The sequence below is a fragment of the Penaeus vannamei genome, chromosome 7 (genome assembly GCF_042767895.1).
Source record: "Penaeus vannamei isolate JL-2024 chromosome 7, ASM4276789v1, whole genome shotgun sequence".
NCBI classification, from domain to species: Eukaryota; Metazoa; Arthropoda; class Malacostraca; order Decapoda; family Penaeidae; genus Penaeus; species Penaeus vannamei.
In genome coordinates, this window is record NC_091555.1 from 5,046,542 (window position 1) to 5,066,541 (window position 20,000).

The 20,000-nt window shown below is 37.3% G+C and overlaps 2 protein-coding genes across 2 annotated transcripts in view; both read right to left on the bottom strand.

Moving 5' to 3' along the window:
- Nucleotides 1–7,312, bottom strand: part of LOC138862209 (transmembrane protein 53-like) — a 71,323-nt gene extending 64,011 nt beyond the window's left edge. The window contains exon 1 of the mRNA XM_070123449.1: nt 4,514–7,312. The gene's annotated coding sequence lies outside the window, so the exon portion shown is untranslated. The remainder of the gene's footprint in view (nt 1–4,513) is intronic.
- A 372-nt stretch (nt 7,313–7,684) lies between these two features.
- The window catches only part of tex (THO complex 3 homolog tex), a 12,732-nt gene continuing 416 nt past the window's right edge, over nt 7,685–20,000 (bottom strand). Inside the window, exons 2-6 of the mRNA XM_027361979.2 lie at nt 15,899–16,055; nt 15,100–15,313; nt 12,571–12,732; nt 10,191–10,344; nt 7,685–8,063 (exon numbers count right to left, since the gene is read on the bottom strand). Coding sequence (XP_027217780.2) covers nt 7,953–8,063; nt 10,191–10,344; nt 12,571–12,732; nt 15,100–15,313; nt 15,899–16,055 — 798 coding nt within the window. The 3' untranslated portion in view covers nt 7,685–7,952. The remainder of the gene's footprint in view (nt 8,064–10,190; nt 10,345–12,570; nt 12,733–15,099; nt 15,314–15,898; nt 16,056–20,000) is intronic.

Genomic DNA, 20,000 nt, shown 5'->3' on the forward strand with positions numbered 1-20,000 from the left:
GAGCATGGCATCGTCACAGAGTCATTAGTCATGTAGTTCACGATCCACTACACCTGAGGATATTTTTTAAATCCTTTCCCTCAGTGTTATATGTTCATAATATACCTGTTGATATGCTACTGTTTATGTTTTTGTTTGTCTGTTAGTAGGTTATATGCAATGTAGTATTGTAACGATTCAAAAACTGAACAAACAAAAACAAAATATCTAATCTATATCTATTCTGCTTTATAACTTCAAAAACTGAACAAACAAAAACAAAATATCTTATCTATATCTATTCCTGGATATTCTCCCTTTTGTCTCGAGCGAAACAAATTGTTAGAGAGAGCTGGAGCATTTGCCTTTCATGTCTCGAGAAATTGTTTACATCTATCAACTTAATCAACCACTTTGCGACGGTCTTTATCCTTGCTTTCGCTTCTTGCAAAACCCTTTTTTTTTTTTTAATACTTAAACACTTGTTCAGCTTGGCAGTAATAACCCTAATAAAAAAAAAAGATCGTTCTTAAATGAACACGTTCGTTCACACGCAAGTCCTTTCATTAAACGATGATAACAAGCGAATTACAGGATATACACTACTCTTGAATTACAATACGAAATGTACATGCATTCTGCATGACAGTACGACTCATCCTCTTGACAGTACCACAAGGAGGGAATATTATTAGAAGCAAATATGCCATTTTTTCGCTTCCGTCTCTAGGCCTACCACAGAAAATCTTGCGGCAGCTTCTCCGCATCAACAAGTGTCAGCCATCCCGAAAATTTCCTCGTTTCTCAGCAAATATCTCTCTCGCGATAGCAATTTCATATTTCAAAAAAAGGGGGAAAATATACCTCTGGGTTAAATTTAACATACAAACTCTACCAGGCGTGTGATTACGGTAAATTTATGCAAATTTCGTTGATTGATTTTAACTTCGCCGCTCTGTTGTGAACGGCCGCGTCTGGCAACAATATCAACATTGCATATCCCCGACTTTTCCTGTACCAGCGAACTAACGGTTGGACTTTTTAAACTGATTTACTATATATAATGGGCCAACGTGTTATATATAAAATGCTGTTATGCAAACACACACACGCATGCAAAAAAAAAAAAAAAAAAAAAAAAGTGAAGCCACTCGCACAGTCATGCAATCACCAGGAAAGTCACGTTTTTATAAACTTACTCATCCATTCATGAGTTCTCCGCTTCATGACAACATACACCGCACACACTGACACACATACACGCACGCACACAGGGAGACACTCACACTACGTAAGGAAATAAGGGCTCAGGTACAGATACATACACAAACGCCCGCGTGTGCACAGGCACACAAACACACACACACAAACACACACACACAAACACACACACACACACACACACACACACACACACACACACACACACACACACTGACACAGATACACGCACGACCACAAGGAGACACACTACGTAAAGGCATAAAGGCTCAGGTACAGATACACACACACACACACCCGCGCGCGCGTGTGCGCACTTGTACACGCACACGAGAGGAAAATCAGTTATATTGCTACCACGAAACAAAAATGAAAGCTTGACAGTTATGTGTTAAGAACTAATAACAACATAACAATAATGATAACGATATCCTTTCAAAAAGTACCATTAAAAAAGAAAAACAGAAAAAACAGCAACAATTCCATCAACAGAAATGCAATAACAACAAAATGATAATAATAATAATAATAATAATAATAATAATAATAATAATAATAATAATAATAATAATAATAATAATAATAATAATAATAATAACAACAATAATAATGATAACAACAATGATGAAATTAAAACAACAATAAAACAACAATACTAACAAACAACAATAGTAATACAATAATAATAATAATAATGACAATGATGATAATAACAATAAAAATAGTAATAATAATGATAGTGACAATAATAGCAATAATGATAACAGTTTAAAAAATAACAATGATAATGATGATGATGATGATAATAATAATGAATGATAGTGATAATTGTGATGATGATGATGTGTGATGTGTGTGTGTGTGATGATGATGATGATTATGATTATGACGATAATGATGATGATAACAATGATGATGGGAATGATAATGATGAAAAAGATGATGATACTACCATTACTACTACTATTAACAACAATAATGGTAGTAATAACAACAGTCATAATAACAATAACAACAATAAAAACAACAATAATAATGATAATGATAATAATAATAACAATAAAAATAACAATAACAACAACAACAACAACAACAATAATAATAATAATAATAATAATAATAATAATAATAATAATAATAATAATAACAACAACAACAAATGTAATAATCATCATTTATTTTTAAAAAATGTAGCAGCAGTAATAAAAAAGTAACACAACCAACACAAATTGAAACCAACAGTAACACATTAGTGACACGCCCCCCCCCCCCCCCCCCCGAGTCTTAAAAGCCGAACTCCCGACCCGTGTTGTAATAAATAAGAATTTAACAACAACCTGCCACTAAAATACGGTCATAAAATACAAACAATGAAGTCAAATAAGGCATGGAAGAAAGAAAGAAAGAAAGAAAAAAAAAACAATAAAAAATACTTATACTTTTATCTTCTATTCTTACGTTGGGGTTATATTTCGTTTTTGAAATGGATGGAAGAAGGATAGGAAGAGGGAAGAGGGAGGGAAAGGAAGAGAGAGGATAGGGAAGGAGAGGAAGAGGTGATCGAGTGGATTTAACATAAGTACATACAAAATAGTGATAGGAAATAGTCAAATACACTTTCTTTGCATGTATTAAGGTTAAATCTTAATTTAATGGTTTGGTAAATAATATACATATTCTATATATTTTACATATTCAGGCAAACCCCATGTTATTATGTATAATTTCTGTTCTCTCCTATAAACATTAAAAGGTCTTAAAAATGATAAATCTGTGTTATTTTACACTTTACACCTGTTAAGTCTAGTATGTTATGTTACATTTATGATCAAATAAATTACGACATTTTCAAGAAGCCTGAACAAATTGTTTATTCTTATTGTATAGAACATTACTTAAAATTACTTTAATGTCCTTTAGCCTAACTTATGTTACCCTCTTGTTAAATTAATGATTCACTTACCTACTATTCCAACATTATTTTACATTTAGTAATTTATATGACTTTATATAAATTATATGTAATTTATATTTACAGAATTCATATATAATTTATATTCATATAATTTATACATAATCTATATCTATATCACTTATATATAATTTATATTTATGTAATATATATAAAATTTATATTTATATAACCTACAATTGCCTAGATATATTTACGATCTTAATCCAATTGTTAAAAGTTTAAACGATTTATTATCCATATACCTTTCAGTTAACCATTAAAGGCGGATGAATATGACATCACGAGCATAACGTCTGTCTTTGTTGTGTTAAATGGACTTCAAATCAACGTTTAGTTTCCGCCAACGACGATGCTCTTCGTTGCAGCGCCAGCTTTTAGATTGTGGGTGTTCCTTCGTTTCTCGTTTGAAAGTCCAGCTCCAGCTACGTCGGTTACGTGTGTGTGTGTGTGTGTGTGTGTGTGTGTGTGTGTGTGTGTGTGTGTGTGTGTGTGTGTGTGTGTGTGTGTGTGTGTGTGTGTGTGTGTGTGTGTGTGTGTGTGCATGTATATGTGCCGATAGATACATAGATAGAAAGATAGAACACAGATAGATAATTGGAGAGATAAAACACACAGAAAGATGGACAGATATATATGTATAGCAAGATTGGTAGGCAATTATGTACATTTGTTGCACTTGCGTGGGCGGGTGCGTGCGTGCAAGTACAAGTGCGTGTGCGTGTGTATGTATGTGCGTGCGTGTGTGTTTCCCCATATCTGTTTTAATAACTAAACATTTCATGTTCATATAATCGCTACCTCGGGTATTTCGTTCCAAAGATTAACATTTCATATCTGTAACTTATTATCTTTGGTTACCACGTGGGTACAAACTTTTCCTTGTATTCCGCCCCGGTTACTCCCAACGGCGCTCTTCAGTTTTTCTTATTCCCTCTTACACTTTTTGTGCGTCTCGCTGTTTCCTTTTATCTGTCAATCTCCGTCTCCGTCTACTTGTCTGGCTTTGTCTACGTCTGTCTGCCTGTCTGTGTCTGTGTATGCATCTGACTGCGTCCTCGTTCCTCCAACACATCACCCTAATAAAAATGTCCTTACGTGATATCTAAAAATAAGCACCGGATGTTAGCCCACACTCAAGCCCACTCACGTATACCCTTCTGTCACAACTCGGGCATCACTCCCCCCCCCCCTTTCTTCCACTAACAAAAAAGACTAGCGGGAAAAAAGGTTATAGCGCCATCTTATCCCTGTGAAAATTCACCCTGTAAACGGATACGAGCAGCAACGCCCACAAGATCCTAGTCGGTGTGAAGATGCATGACGATCACACCCACTTACCTTGCACGACCAGGGACTCTAAGTCTTGTGAGATCTTGGGGCAGGTTTTTGGGTTATCCCGAGCCTCCGGGGACGAGCCAGAGAGTTGGAGAGGTAGATAATCCCCCCCTCTTTCCCTCTACCACGCCTATCAATCAGGGGAATGAAGAGGGGGTTGATGAAAGGGTAAAACACACGCTGTGGTTGAAGGTTTGAGGCGTGTTTAGCCTTCCCGCTCGCTCCTGCTGTCGGTGTTGCCGTTTGGTGTTCACGGGTATCACTGACCGTACCTCAATATCTTTGCTTGTCAGAGACTAGCGACATCTTTGACTGATAAATGTCTATCTCGCACCGGTATAGAGTGTATTAGAACTTTCCTTATGGTTATCAACAGGCGCAATTATGTGATGATTTTTCACAACTACGGGCTTGAACCTTTGTTCTCCCTGAGCAAACATCCCCAAGTTATTCAGGAAATGACATTTCTTCACACAAACATATGCAAGGAAAACGTTACACATTCGTCTACCCTCCTGTATATTTTTTCCCATAGATTTGTCGTATTTAACTGACAAAAAAACATTTCAACAAAGCATTTTGGCTTGGGGTTTGTTTTCTCCAAAGTCGTTGACCCTTGCACTCATCTTGCCTTGAGCCTGTTACGTAATAGGCGATAACTCGTCTTAGAAATAACTTTGTATACCTATATTTAGCAAAGGCGATAAACATATGATTAGAGTTACCTTAGTAACTTCGTGACGTACAGAAAACATTTTCTCTAAACACACGCTTAGAAAACGAATGTGTAAATGTTCTTTCATAGTTTAAGATAGGGACATTTATGAGAAGGACATTTTTTTGTCTTTTAAATATTTAAGAGGGGATTGTCAGATGCAGTGTCGAATACTTGTTACAAAATACTTTTCATTCATAATGAATAGGAGCTTCCATAAACACCGTTTAAATGGGTGCTTTCTTGCCGAGTAATGCACACTCCCAGTTTTTATGTAAATGTGATGAATTAACGAATCACTGTTAGTCATAGAAATTACAGACTAATCGCATTATCAAGAAAACTGCTGAAGTAAGTTGACTTTCACTGAGAAAGAGTTTAAGTACTACTGATCTAGGCATTAGTATGTTATCATAGCTATTATTGATAGTCGCTTTCATGTTTCTCCTGCTTGAAGCATTGACCAGTTCAGTGCTTACGCAAGTCTTAGTTGTATTTAACATCTTAATTCTGTCATTCTAATTTGCCGTGGGATTAAATCAGCAGTGATCTATATTATGCCTCATTCACAATGAATAATATATTAACGTTTTTTTTTACAGCATATATCTTTTGCCCTGACATACAGTAGATCTCCCTGCTACATCGCGTGTTTAGAACGCATAAATAAAGCTGTGCAATTTTGTTTAATATGATCATTGTTAGATGTGAATTGTTCCCTCATTTCAAGAGTATATATGTATGATATTTGTCAGTCTGGTTGCAAATATGTTTAAACAATGAAAGAGAATGCAGATCATTTGTAAATATGCAGAACTTAGGACTGATTATTTTATTTTAGAAACTATATTTTTGGGTACCGAGATTTGGTTAAAATGATTTAGTGTACCCGCGTCCTGTACACCCTGACAGTTGTTTGGTAAATACATCGATGGTATCATAGATGCTCCTTCACTTCAGTTTAATACATTTCCTCTGACATTTCCATGAACTTATCCTGTGTCTAATATGCTATATGGGCTAGACACCATTTCCCATTTCCTTGCGTGGTGCAGAACATCCCCTATCCCACACTCTTATAAGAGGAGTGCTGACCTTCAGCGATTTCAGACGTTTCTAGGCTATATGGGATGGGTATGTGGACACATACTTTACTAAGACCAATATCTTTACCTTGTTGATTAACTTGTCATATCAGTGGAGAAGCCAGATTTTAACCAAGGGCATGGTATCCCTCTTAACCCCTCTATTGGCCCAGATTGGTAGCATCACATAGGCAGAAAAATATTGAATCATGCAAACTAACCCCTTTACCAATTTTAAAAATGAATGATTACAGTGAAATGGTACTTATCTAAAGCACAGCGGTTTCAGCAGTTCCTTTGACCAATGATTTATCAGGTGCTGGCTGTTTACCATTTGCTCATCCTTGGAAATTTTGTCATGTATGGCTAGTTAATGGGAAAGACATACTTTCTAAGCAAATGGTATTAGTCTATTGTGGGATGCCTTTCTTGCAAATCGGTTTTAGCTACTCTTCTTTTTTTAGCACGATAATTTCTTGCCACAGCATATACAATTAAATCATGTAGAGCTGTCAATTGCTATATTGTGCAATATAATGTCACTATAATTCTGAAAAGAATTCTTGACAAAACTGATAAGCATATTACCTTCAGTTCATTAGTGTCACACTAACTTTTTCTATTATGTGATGATCATAACATTAATAGGATTAGCCTTACCATATTTGTTTAAAGGGTAACACATAATTACTAATGTAACTGTCTGTGCTCATGCTGCTGGTCTTATTTTGATACTTTAGGAAATAATAGCCTTACTTACCTTTTTGATATTTCTAAACTCAGATGAATAACAGAAGCCTACCAGAAATAGTAAGAACTTTTAAATGATGAGAACTTTACCAATGCAGCCTCTCAGACTTGCCTTGAAGTCCACTACAAGAATAGATTTATTTTAAATGAAAATCTTCAAGCCTTATCATACATTTTATCTAGTATGTATATCTAAAAAATAATAATAACAATAATAAGAATGGAAACAAATAATGATAATAACTACAAAATAAAAAATAATAATAATGATGATAATAACAATTAAAATTATAGTAATAAAAATATCAACATTGGTAATAATAATATTAATCATAATGATATTATTAATAATAAAAGCAACCATGAAAATAATAATAACAATAATAATAATGTGTGATCCAAAGTGAGACTTACTTGATAAAAGCACAAGTAAACTACATAAGATTAAGACTAATATGAAACAACAATAATAAGTGATATGCAATTCATATAAAGACGGCAACTGAACATACATAATTCCTTATAAAATCACAAATAAGTAACAAAATTACATGTTTCAGATAAGAATGTCTACAATGATAATGCAATCACTTTGAATTATTTCTGGGTAATATAAACTATTCATATTTAAAAAAAACTTTATTTGTGTCCATGTATCCAAAGAAACAAACAATGCACATATAATCTATTAATTTAATGACGACTTACAGTAATACAGTATTATGCCGAAGTTTTACTGAACAAAATTAACATCTCTTTAGAGAAGACTGGTGTACAATGTAGCAATAGAGTATCTCTTTCTTCCCTTTTGTACTCTCAACTACACCTACTCAAGTTTATAAAATAAAAATAAAAATCACATTTATCAAAACCAAAAAAGTAGGACCAGAAATCAGCTCCGTTCTCCGGACAGACCCCAAAGCTTCACCGTTCCTGCATCTCGGTCTCGCTCACGGTCATCCTTGTCATCACAGGCATATGCCAACAGAAAGAGTCGTGGATGCTGAAAAGAAAAACAAAGAACACTATTACATATCCTAGGTATCAGAGGAGGATGGGAAGAGCGGGGGAAAGCGACAGAGAAGGGGGAAGGAGGGGAGGGGAGAAGAGGAGGAGGAAGAGAGGGAAGATTAAGACGAAGAGAAGGGAGAGGAGGAGCAGCAGGAAAGGGGAGAGGTGGGGAGAGGACATGGAGGAGAGAGAGCGAAGAGGAGAAGGGGGAGGGAGCATGTGATCAGGTAAAATGAGAAGAGGAAGAGGAGAAAGAGTAATAGAATAAAGAGTGGAAGGGAGCATATGAATAGGAGAGAATGAAGGAAGAAGAAAAAGGATAAGAATCTGTAGGTGAAGGAAGGGGAGGATACAGATTGGGAAGCTGGGAGGGGGGAGGAGGAGGAGGAGGAGGAAGATGGCGAGGAGGAGGAGGAAGAGAGGGTGGTGGTGGAGGAGGAGGAGGAGGAAGAGGAGGGGGAGGAGGAGGAGGAGGAGGAGGAAGAGGGGGTGGAGGAGGAGGAAGAGGGGGTGGGGCGGTGGAGGAGGAAGAGGGGGTGGGGGTGGAGGAGGAAGAGGGGGAGGAGGAGGAGGAATAGCGAAAAGAGAAAGAGGAAGAGGGGGAGGAGGAGGAAGAAGAGGGGGTGGAGGAAGAGAAAGAGGGGGTGGGGGTGGAGGAGGAAGAGGGAGTGGGGGTGGAGGAGGAAGAGGAGGTGGAGGAGGAGGAAGAGAAAGAGGAGGAGGAGGAGGAGGAGAAGAGGGAGGAGGAGGAGGAAGAGGGGGAGGAGGAGGAGGAGGAGGAGGAGGGGAGGAGGAGGAGGAGAAGAGGGAGGAGGAGGAGGAGGAGGAGGAGGAGGGGGAGGAGGAGGAGGGGGAGGAGGAGGAGGGGGAGGAGGAGGAGGGGGAGGAGGAGGAGGGGGAGGAGGAGGAGGGGGAGGAGGAGGAGGGGGAGGAGGAGGAGGAGGAGGAGGAGGAGGAGGAGGAGGAGGAAGAGGAGGAGGAGGAGGGGGAGGAGGTGGTGGTGGTGGTAGTGGTGGAGGGGGAGGAGAAGGAGGGGGAGGAGGAGGAGGGGGAGGAGGAGGAGGGGGAGGAGGAGGAGGGGGAGGAGGAGGAGGAGGAGGAGGAGGAGGGGGAGGAGGAGGAGGAGGAGGAGGAGGAGGAGGAGGAGGAGGAGGAGGAGGAGGAGGAGGAGGAGGAGGAGGAGGAGGAGGAGGAGGAGGAGGAGGAGGAGGAGGAGGAGGAGGAGGAGGAGGAGGAGGAGGAGGAGGAGGAGGAGGAGGTGGTGGTGGTGGTGGTGGTGGTGGACAAGAAGAAGAAGAAGAAGAAAAAGGAGGACGAGGAGGAGAAGGAAGTAGGAGTAGGAGAAGGCAGAGGAGGAATAGAAGGAAGTAGAAGGAGGAGTAGGAGGAGTTATGGAAGAGAAGAGGAAGAGGAGGACAAGTAGGACAAGAAGGAGGAGAAAGAGGAAGAGGAAGAGGAGGATAAGTAGGACAAGAAGGAGGAGAAAGAGAAAGAGGTGGAGGAGGAGGAGGAGGAGGAAGAGGTAATGGGTGAGGAGGGAAAGAGAGTACAATGTAGGACAAGGGAGGCAGGAGGAAGAGGAGGAGGGGAAGGTAACATAAAAACACGAAAAATGCATAAGAAAAGGAATTGTAAGAAAGAAAGAAGATGAAGAAGAAAAGAAAAACATTTCATAAATACAAATAAATATAAGATGACAATTATAACTGCTAACACTTATTTACAACATGTGAGTGCCTTGTTCCTATTTCCTGACTAAGCAAACCATCTAAAGACCAGATAGTTTACATGTTTCTTATTGTTAGTAAAGCACAGGTGGCTGAACACTTTTCCATACCTTCCTGGTTCTACAATATTTTTGGTGGCTGTTTACTAATTTTAATCATTTATAAATTATTTTCTTCAAACTAACCCTGCATATAAAAATTTTCCTGTAATTTAAATGCTTATTAAATTGTTGTTTTCTTTGAAAAATAAATGGTCTATATAATTCAACTCAATTTACTCTGGTGATTTGGGTCAGCAAACCATAGCTTTAAGTAGCACTTCTCATACTCCTTTGTCAATAAAATATAAATAAAGTCAGCTGTCATATTTGAAATTTTCCTAAGCTCCTTACCCAAGCTAAAGTAAAGGTTGGATAAGCCACACTAATATGTGCAACTCTCTCCCCTGTGTCAACGTGTGCTATGTCTATGGTCTGGTCCTCGCTTCCTGATGCTAAAAGCTGGCCATCGTAGGAAAAGCTCAAAGTACGAACAGGCCACTCCAATCTGAAAGAAAAGTAATGAGTCATCAGTATAATGGTGATGTTGAATATAATTGCTATATTTATTGCACTGAATAAGAAAATTCATTTGAATTTTCTTATTTTCTTTAGTCAATACTGTTGTTAAGAACCCCTACAATCCAGGTGACATGACTGTCCCGTCATGGAAAAAACTGGGTCGAGGGCTGGGTGACGTGAACATCCTGTTATTGGAGAAAATAGCCACTGGCTGGGTGACACAAACCTGCCATCATGAGCAAAGGCCAGGGTGACAGAAAAGACTCAACACGAGTACAAAAACCTCTTGGAGTGTGATTAGACTCATTTGGCACTTAGAAGGGGGCTTTTGCATTACTCCCATTGATAAACGAATGTGGAACATAAGGTGTGTAAGCCATGACTGGAAGAGCACCAGCTCTAAAGAGAATTCCATATCCATGCTCAGCATTGTATTCCTGTGACTGTGGCTGGCGGCGAAGGTTGTATTATGGGGAAGAAAGAAAGAAAGAAAGAAAGAAAGAAAGAAAGAAAGAAAGAAAGAAAGAAAGAAAAGAAAGATGGAAAAAAATGACACAAATAACCAAATGTTACATTTTTTCCCCCCCGTGAGTTATTTACTACATAGATATATAATATGGAGTCAAGTCTGTGCATGGAAAATAAATAATTACCATCTGCATAAAGCAAACCAAAAGACATTTATGGACAAATATGGTAAAAAAGTTTTAAAAGTTTGCACGAAACTACTTTGCAACGGAGAGGCACAGTCTTGTCACCACTCATAAGTGTTTGCACACGCCTGGCCTACGCGCTGCACACCCAGGATATGTAACCCACTGCCTGTATTATCGGCAGTGATTTATGTGACGCAACAGGATCCAACGGGTTAACAGTGAAAGCAATAATAAAACTTTTTTCATGAAAATTCTAGTAGTGAATTAAATATGTAATATTGGCTATACACAGTAACTGACTACCCGGCATAAACAAAACTGATAACTAAAGGACACCAGTAGGTTATGAATAGTCTTTAGATGCTGTAAGGGAATTACACATAAAACACTGAGGACCATTTTGCACAAGATTATTAACAACTTAGCCTATATAAAAAGGGAATCATGATCCCTAATAATGCATGTCTTGAATTTCATATTAAATTAATCCAAGTTTATTCTACTATTAAGGAGTCATTTTATAAAAGAAACTGCTGTACCTTAGAGCAAGTAAAAAAAATGTTCACTACAAATGTTGTAGTTAACTTATAAGAACAAGAAAAAAATACCAATAGCATTTATCTTGAAGTACCAAAGGAGGACTTTCTCACATTAAAAGCAATATTTAGTGCATCTTGTTGATGCTGCTGTTCTCAGAAACCAACAGCAATCGACAACTGTATATTCATTATTATAATTTTTCTCCACAAACAATTAGTTAATACTTTACCTGCATTTATTAACTCATAAGAGTCATCAACACCTGTAACTTAATATGCTTTTAAACACCACAGATTTCTGTTTTTACTTTTTTCTATAAATATTCTGCTTCATGAAAACTAAAAAGACATGATGGTAAACCATGATTTATTTATCATGGACTTTATTATGTTGTTTCTCATCCAAAATCATGACATTTCAGATATATAAAAACATTACTAAACTTTATACCAAATTTCCTTGCAAATACACTCATTAGGAATGATATGCATATATTCCTATTACCTTTAGTAAAAAAAAAACTTTAAAAATTCTGCTTCTGATACTGCTCTTACTTAAAATAGCTGTTTCTGTTCTTTGTTAAGACAAAATACTGTAAATAAAGTGTAACAAGAACTCCTTTATCTTTTTCAATTAAGACAAACCCACAATAATGCTGCATCCAAACTGGCAGTCAGCAGGTGTTGGCAAGCATGACTGTCTTGTTGCGATTTCTTCACTAAATAAACTTCGATGAGTAAAGTGAGTAAAATTTATTTGAACTCATTATTTCATGCATTGTGCCTGAGCAAATAATTGAGCCAAGAAGTCTGAGAGAAAAATGCTAACTGCAAAGTCTTCTTATGCTAGCCTGCATTCACTTACTGCCACATTTATAGGCTTGCCCCCATTTGCAGCTCACTGCCAGTGAGGATACAGCATAATGCACTGCTCACTCACAATCGGAATATCTACTTTCATTCTTCAGCAGTCCCTGACCCACCAGAAGTATATCTTTACCAGCAGCTCCTTCCTACCTAGGTAATGTCCTCTTGCAGTAGAGTTCCTGGGCGTCCCATATAGAAACAAGAGCATCGGCGGATCCCGTGGCAAAGTATCTACCTTGGGGTTCAAACTTAATACAGATGCAGTTGCCGGGATGGGCATGGATAGAATGCACCAACTCCATCTCTGGGTAGCTGTAAGGAATAATGAAAATAATGTGCTTATTATGATTGAAATATCTTTATGATTATCCAAAAATATTAACCCATTAATGCTGGGTAAAAAAAATTGGCTAGTGGTCATTAATGTGGGATTGTTGGTGTGCGTCAACAGTTTCCCCAATCTGAGCCTGACTTATTTGATAATTTGCGGACAACATTTGGCACCTAAAAGCTTATATTTCAATATATATATAAATAAATAAATAAATAAGAAAAAAATAAATAAAATAAATAAACACATTTATCGATCTATGGATCTATCTATATATGTGCGTGTATGTATATGTATATATGTGTATATATGTATATGTATATATATATATATATATATATATATATATATATATATATATATATATGTAAAGTTTTATCTTTTAGGTGCTATTTTCTAAAAGTTTCACCACTGAAATTATGACATTACTATCAAAGAAAAACAAGCTCCATCTGATGATCCAGCAGCCTGGGAATGGTCATGATGTGATACTATCCACTAAATGGTCCACAGCAGCCATGGCTTGTATGTACATGTCACTCGGTCGGAAGTGGTTAGCCCACTAACGACAGGTGTCCCACATATGAGACACCCAAAAAAATAAACATTGCCAGTGTAACGCTGTATTGGGGCTCGTGCTCCGATGCAGCAGCGGGCCGTGGCTGGGCGGCCGGCAGAGTCCGGGGCAGCCCTGCCCGCCAATTTTGTGGTCGCCCGGAATCTTTTATTTTCGGCATCAAAATATACCAGCATTAATGGGTTAAAATGTAATTTATGGTAGCATTTTACTACTGTCATACTTCTTTAAAATCCTAATAAACCAGTAATCTAAACGTTATATCATAGTAAATTCTTCCAACTGCAACCTCTATTTATCCCCTATATATAATAATATCATAAATATAAATACTCCTTAATGGAATCAGAAAATAAACTGGGTACATTTGCTGCTATTACACAGTCAATTTCATATTGCCTGCATGAAATAAAAATTAGAAGTCCCTTGTATTTGATTATGGACAAACTGACTATTTTATATAAAAAACAGGGGTTTAAGACAACTTTGGAAGACTACAACTCGAAAACTTGTGATATTTGAACAATTAACGGCATCCATCATGATGGCTTGTGAGGATACTATTTTGGGCTATCCATGCCATGGGTTAAACAATAAACAATTGTAACACTTTAATTACTTTACGATTTCAGAAAAATAAACAAATCAGAAAAAGGTGTTGCACTACAATATCAAGTTTTGAGCAAAAAATATCTTGTTTACTAGCATACTTTGTTAATCCACTGGCAACAGGTGATGACCCACCATGTTATGACAAATATTATCATACACAGAGTAATGCCTCACCATATTAGGAATTCATGTTCTTATTGGTAAACCATAAGCTGGACAATCACCTAGGTAATGAACAGCATTCTCTAAAGCATGCATGTCATCACCAGACTTTACCTGTCATTACTGGGTTCAACATGTGTTTACATCAAACAAATATATCTCTAAGATGACTTATTAACTATCTGGCATCATAAAATCACCTATATGAATTATTATATTCATAGATCAATATCAATGACAGACAGAATCTGGTTGGGTGTCAGTAATTTGTCAGTGAAAAGAAGAGTGTTTCAGGAAGACCAGATATGCAATCAGGGTCACTGTTAAGGCTTTTTTTTTTTGTCTCCCTATCCCTTAAAGCAAATCATTTTGTCTCCTAATGGATATCCCTTCATGAGTCTACACTTCTCCATTCTCTCTCTTCTTTATTCTCAATTTATAGTTCCAATGATCTGAACCCGCTATAAGCCCACAGATTTCTCAGTTGACATGAGGAATCATCAAAAACATAATAACTAATCCTTACAAGATACTTTCCCATAGAGTTAACTTATAAAATGGTTATAGTTAAACAAAGAACTGAGTTCCTTGTTTAACTATAATGGAATATTTACTTTGTCATATGTGATTATGAGATTCCTTAGAATAAAACTGCACTGGGATCCATGACTCTGAAAAGCTTAAGAACCACTGATCAAGATGAACCTAAAGAGATGAAGAAAATTCTCAAATTCGGCAGGATACATCTGTGGATATCTATATTACAAAGTGATCCCCCAAAATAAATATGCACAGTTGTAATCAGATTATAAGGAGGGGATCAGTGCACAAACTCTGATGCATAAGGGTTAATTCTTCATGCCTATGCTATACAAAGGGAAGAAAAATATTGGTCTGCGCAATATGAACTCTTGTAAACTGAAACTTCTGCAACATCTAATGGAAACCAAAATGCACAAGCACACAACCAGTCACTTCCAACAGCAATTCTACCCACTTGTATATATGAATATATCCTTGCCCACTCTGAGCATTGGTGAGGTAGAAGAGGTCATTTGCATTGTTCCATGACAGCTCGTTGACCTCAAACTTGAACTGCTGCTCGTGGCGGATCTTTTGGCTACGGACATCTATGAATGACACCAGGTCCTCTTTGTTCCCAACTGCAATTGTCTGACCATCTGGGGACCATGTGATGTTGATGTTCTCACCTGAAAGATTAACTGAATTCTAAAAAAAAACAATAACAATAAAAATATACAAATAAGAAAGAAATAAACAAATATACAAATATATGTTTTCTGTTTATGGTATAATATCTGCTGAAAGCATTATAATCACACTAAAAATAGTCATTACATCAAATAACATAAGACAGCTGTTCTGAGTTAAACAATATATGCATTCTAAAATGCATTTGTACTACTGAACGATATTAACAGTTCAACGCTATTCATCTACATGACATACTGTGAACGAAAATAGTTCTTTCAAGGATATAAAAATATTTCCATCTTTTTGAAGACTCCAAACATTATATCCTAATATGTGAAGAAAATATCCTGTTATGTACAAGGAAACATTATGAATAACTTGTCACTGAGAGCAACAGCTGAAACTGAAACTTGTTACATTACTCATTCAAACTACTGGTAAAAAAATATTTCATTATTATTCAGGAACTTATCTCTAGTTCAAAATTAAAAGGTCAATAAAAAAAACTACAAAACAAGAAAGAAAGACATATATAAATGAAACTTGGCAAGAAAAGAAACAGTACATAGAATATCCCTAACCTTTCGTATTTATAGTGGCAGAGCATTTGTGTGTCCTTGTGTCCCATATTCTGACTGTCTTGTCCCCACTGGCCGAGGTGAGCTGTTCTGAGTGCGTGGGGTGCCAGCACAGTTGGTCCACACTGTCACCATGGCCCTTGTATGTGTAGTCTTTCCTCTGAGGAAAAAAACATGTATATGTTAGTTTGCTGTGAGAAAATAATCAACAAGGAGAACTATAATAAACAATCAATTCACAATAAATTACAAATAAAGGAGGAATGTATCATTACTTTAAAAAAACTAAAAATAAGCAAGAGAAGTCTTTAAATAAAAGCCAAACAGGCTAATTTTTTCGCAATCATGATTAGCTGCTAATCGTCAACCAAGTTCAGAGCCAGAAATTTAGCAAGGGGAGCAATTTGTGGTAGAAAATGGGTTAACCTCCAAAAAAGTTCCCTAAAACGAACCATAGGCCTGCAGACCTGGCCTATTTGCCGAATGAAAGGAGGTACATTTACTAGTGGCTTGTGTGTGCATCTAGATATTTTACAATCTGTTGCAGTAAACTGGTGAAAATGAGTCGGTGCTTGAAAATTATGTTCAGTATGGCCTGCTACCTGTATGTGTGTGGATATTTTCAATATATGTGGGAGACAAGTCACATTCATTAAAAAAGTTGAAAAACATGACATTGTCAATGTATGGATGGTTTATTAGACTAAGTGAATGATCAGCTGCTAATAGCAATGTATAAACTTTTCTGGGACTGTTAATATATTTTCAAACCAATGGCTTTGTTTCAAGCATTTTACCTTGCCTCAAGATCAGCCTATAGCTTATTCATGAAATCTTATCAAAATTTTATAATTAAAATTGGATATATCTATATTTACTGCCTATTGTGCTCTGTTTGGGCTCATTTGTTTCCTAAAGTTTTGACGATAATGATGTTCTTGTTGTTTATGAAGTGATTGTACCCCTCAAACCATTTTTTACTCCAACCAACAGGATTAGGTACTTTTGGGAATCTATAAACATTGCTATATGTACCAAAAATCTTCCTAACCTGGAAATTTAGCCTCTAGACTCATACCTGATTATCATATTTTCCTAAGTGGGGACTGCCCCTTGCCCCTACCTGATCACTGTATTTGAAGTAGAGAAATACACTAAAAATACAGTAACTTCTAAAGAGTCATTGAAGTCATGGATGATCTGAATCAATTTCAACCCTAGACCTTCTCCTGTTTATGGTCTATCCCAAGCTGCAGGCTCTGACCCCATGTCCACTACTAATTGCCATATTTCCTAACTGGTTGATTCATCCATTATGATGTGCAATATTCTTAGATTTATAAATCAGGTTTAACTTTTAATGAACGGTAAAGGAATGCAGAGGCTAGGAAAAGATATTGAATCTCTGATTTCCCGAGGTATGTGCTGCTAGAGCATGGTAACTAAACTTTAAAGAATTTAGGAATATCCCTGGGATTGTAACAAGTTCATCAAGAGATAATGATCAATGAAATATTTATGTGTGTCAGAATTCAGAACCACTAATAGAACTTTTAACTCACTGACTTCCAAATGACACAATGGGTACTGTAATAGTAAAACTGTTCAATGTGCCAGATGCTAGCACAGTAGCAACATATGGATGTAGCAAATATTTCTCACTAGATACAGCTAATATAAAACATCTATAAAGAATCTACAAATAAGACATATATATCTTAGCATATCTTAATGAAAATTGAAAATGAGAAATACATTAAAACCACAGTGCATTCCTAAAAGAGTGACAAAGATCGGTCATATTATAACTTAGCTTCACAAAGTCAATTTTATGTATGGTTTCTGTGCTGGCAGAATCCAACCTTGTAATTACCATTATCTGTTTCAGTTATTCACAGCATGATATGTGCAATCTGCTGTTATGCATATTACATTGTATTGGTGATTGTTTGCTTAGTGAGCACATTCCTCTGAGACCAATTCCCTACTACTCCAGCCACTCCTGGTAAATCCAAAAACGTTCTTAATACCCTAACCAATCTCTGCATTTGCCTGTCCGCGGCTCTGCCCCCAGACCCCCATCCAAACATCATGCACTTGCTTTCTGTGTGGAATTTGTTGCAACCTGTTTTCTTCTATTCTCATATCATTCTTTGCCTGAACGATTATTTCAAGTATCAGTAAGGGTAGTTTTTCCCTTTTGTTATAGAGTCATTAGATATTACCTTAGTCCAGTGATTATGTACAGTCATTACCAACTTTCAAAGAAAAACCCATTGATGATGTATCTTATTTTCTGTTCTGTTCATTACAGGCAAGGTACCATATGGCTCTGTGAAACTGACACAATACATGTTACCTTTAAAAATTGATAACAAGAAAGTTGTGCAGCACATAAAAGTTTGGTTTACATTTACAGGAAACTGTAATGGCACTATAATAATCAAAGAGAAAAGTCCACTCACTAATACATGATATACTCTGGACATGCAAAGAATGAAGTTAAAATTTAAGAAAATAGGTTACCACCAATGCTGCACAGAGGGCAAGTCAACGGTGATCAGGTGGGAGTTTGGGGCTGGAGCCCCAGATAGGGGAGTCCGGTGATAGAATAAGGGTCTAGGGGCAAAGCCCCCAGCTTAGTAAAGTTATTGATTCATATACCAATGTTCATGGATTTCCTAAGATTGGCTGTAGTAATAGGGAATAATAATTCCCTTAAGAGGGATGCTGTCACATTATAAATATTACTAATACTTTCATCCATACCATTTGAGATGGAAAATATCTAGAGATTCATACATAATACATTGTGGGAAATCAAAAGAAAGACACAATTTTTTCTAATACGACTACCTACTGGATCGTGATGATTTTGGTATCGTTGGATTCCTCTCACTCCTGTTTCCAAATATATAGAAATTATTGCTGAGAACCCTCCCAAACCCCCATAATCATGGCCCCAATAGCAGGAGATGGCATGGAAGGTACTAAGGAAATAGCAGGATAAAATGTGAATATTGTCAAATGAATAATATTGGCTAATGGAGAGGGCCGTGCCCCCTGGGACCCCCTCATGGGGGGCTGCAACCCCCAAATCCCCACCCAGGAAAATAAAGAATCCTCCATGTATTCATGGCAGGAGAGACCATACAACCTCCATGAAGGAGCGCTGTTGCAAAATCTGACATTCTCCTGCTGTGAATATGTGAAATATCCTTTGTTTCTCTCTCTCTCTCTCTGTTTTTGGGGTCACACTATGCACTAGATTTTGTGTAGATTATTCATATTCTACCCAGTGATTTACCTGGTACCTTCCATGCCCTCCACTGTTAGCAGGGCCAAGTTTGTCGCTAATGGGGGGTTGGGGGGGTTCTGCACAATAAAACCTACATATTTACAGTGCAGATGGTGAGTGGAATCCAACAATTTCAATATCACCATGATCTGTTAGGCAGAAATATTATGGTGCATTTAGAACTGCTCGTCTATCTCGTCCAGACCAGTTAGACAAGATGTTCTGACCGTTCGTGAACCTCCACTATCTCGTCCCGGACAAGTAGTCTAGCTCATCCAACTCGCCCTCCTGCGAAGGTGGGCGAGCAGGATGAGATGACATCACAATAGATTTTGTATGTAAACAATGACAATTGCAGGTAACCATAAGATATTGGTGGGTACTTTTGACCCTTTATTGATCTTATCAATGGATATTTTCGTGTTTGTCAGTTGCAGGTAAGTTAAATATGCATCAAAAGAGTTACAAAACCAATGCAGCGTGCAAAGTAAAGACACCGGTATGATAAAAAAGTAATGTTTAAATTCGAGCAGGTTGCATTCTGGGCAGAAAGGGTCTTGGTGGTTCCGAACGCGGCACACTTGTCCTGCTGGTCCTGGACAAGATGTCTGGACAAGCAAGACAAGCAGTTCCGAACGCAACATTAGAAACATTTACCAAAAGACTAATAAATGCAAGACTGTACATCTGTGTGAAACTAAAACTATTCCCCAACAAAATTGGTACAAAATAATCAACACTACATAACGGTTCAGGACACCGAACAAACCGAATATATCATAAAACGAAGATACCGGTACACCATTC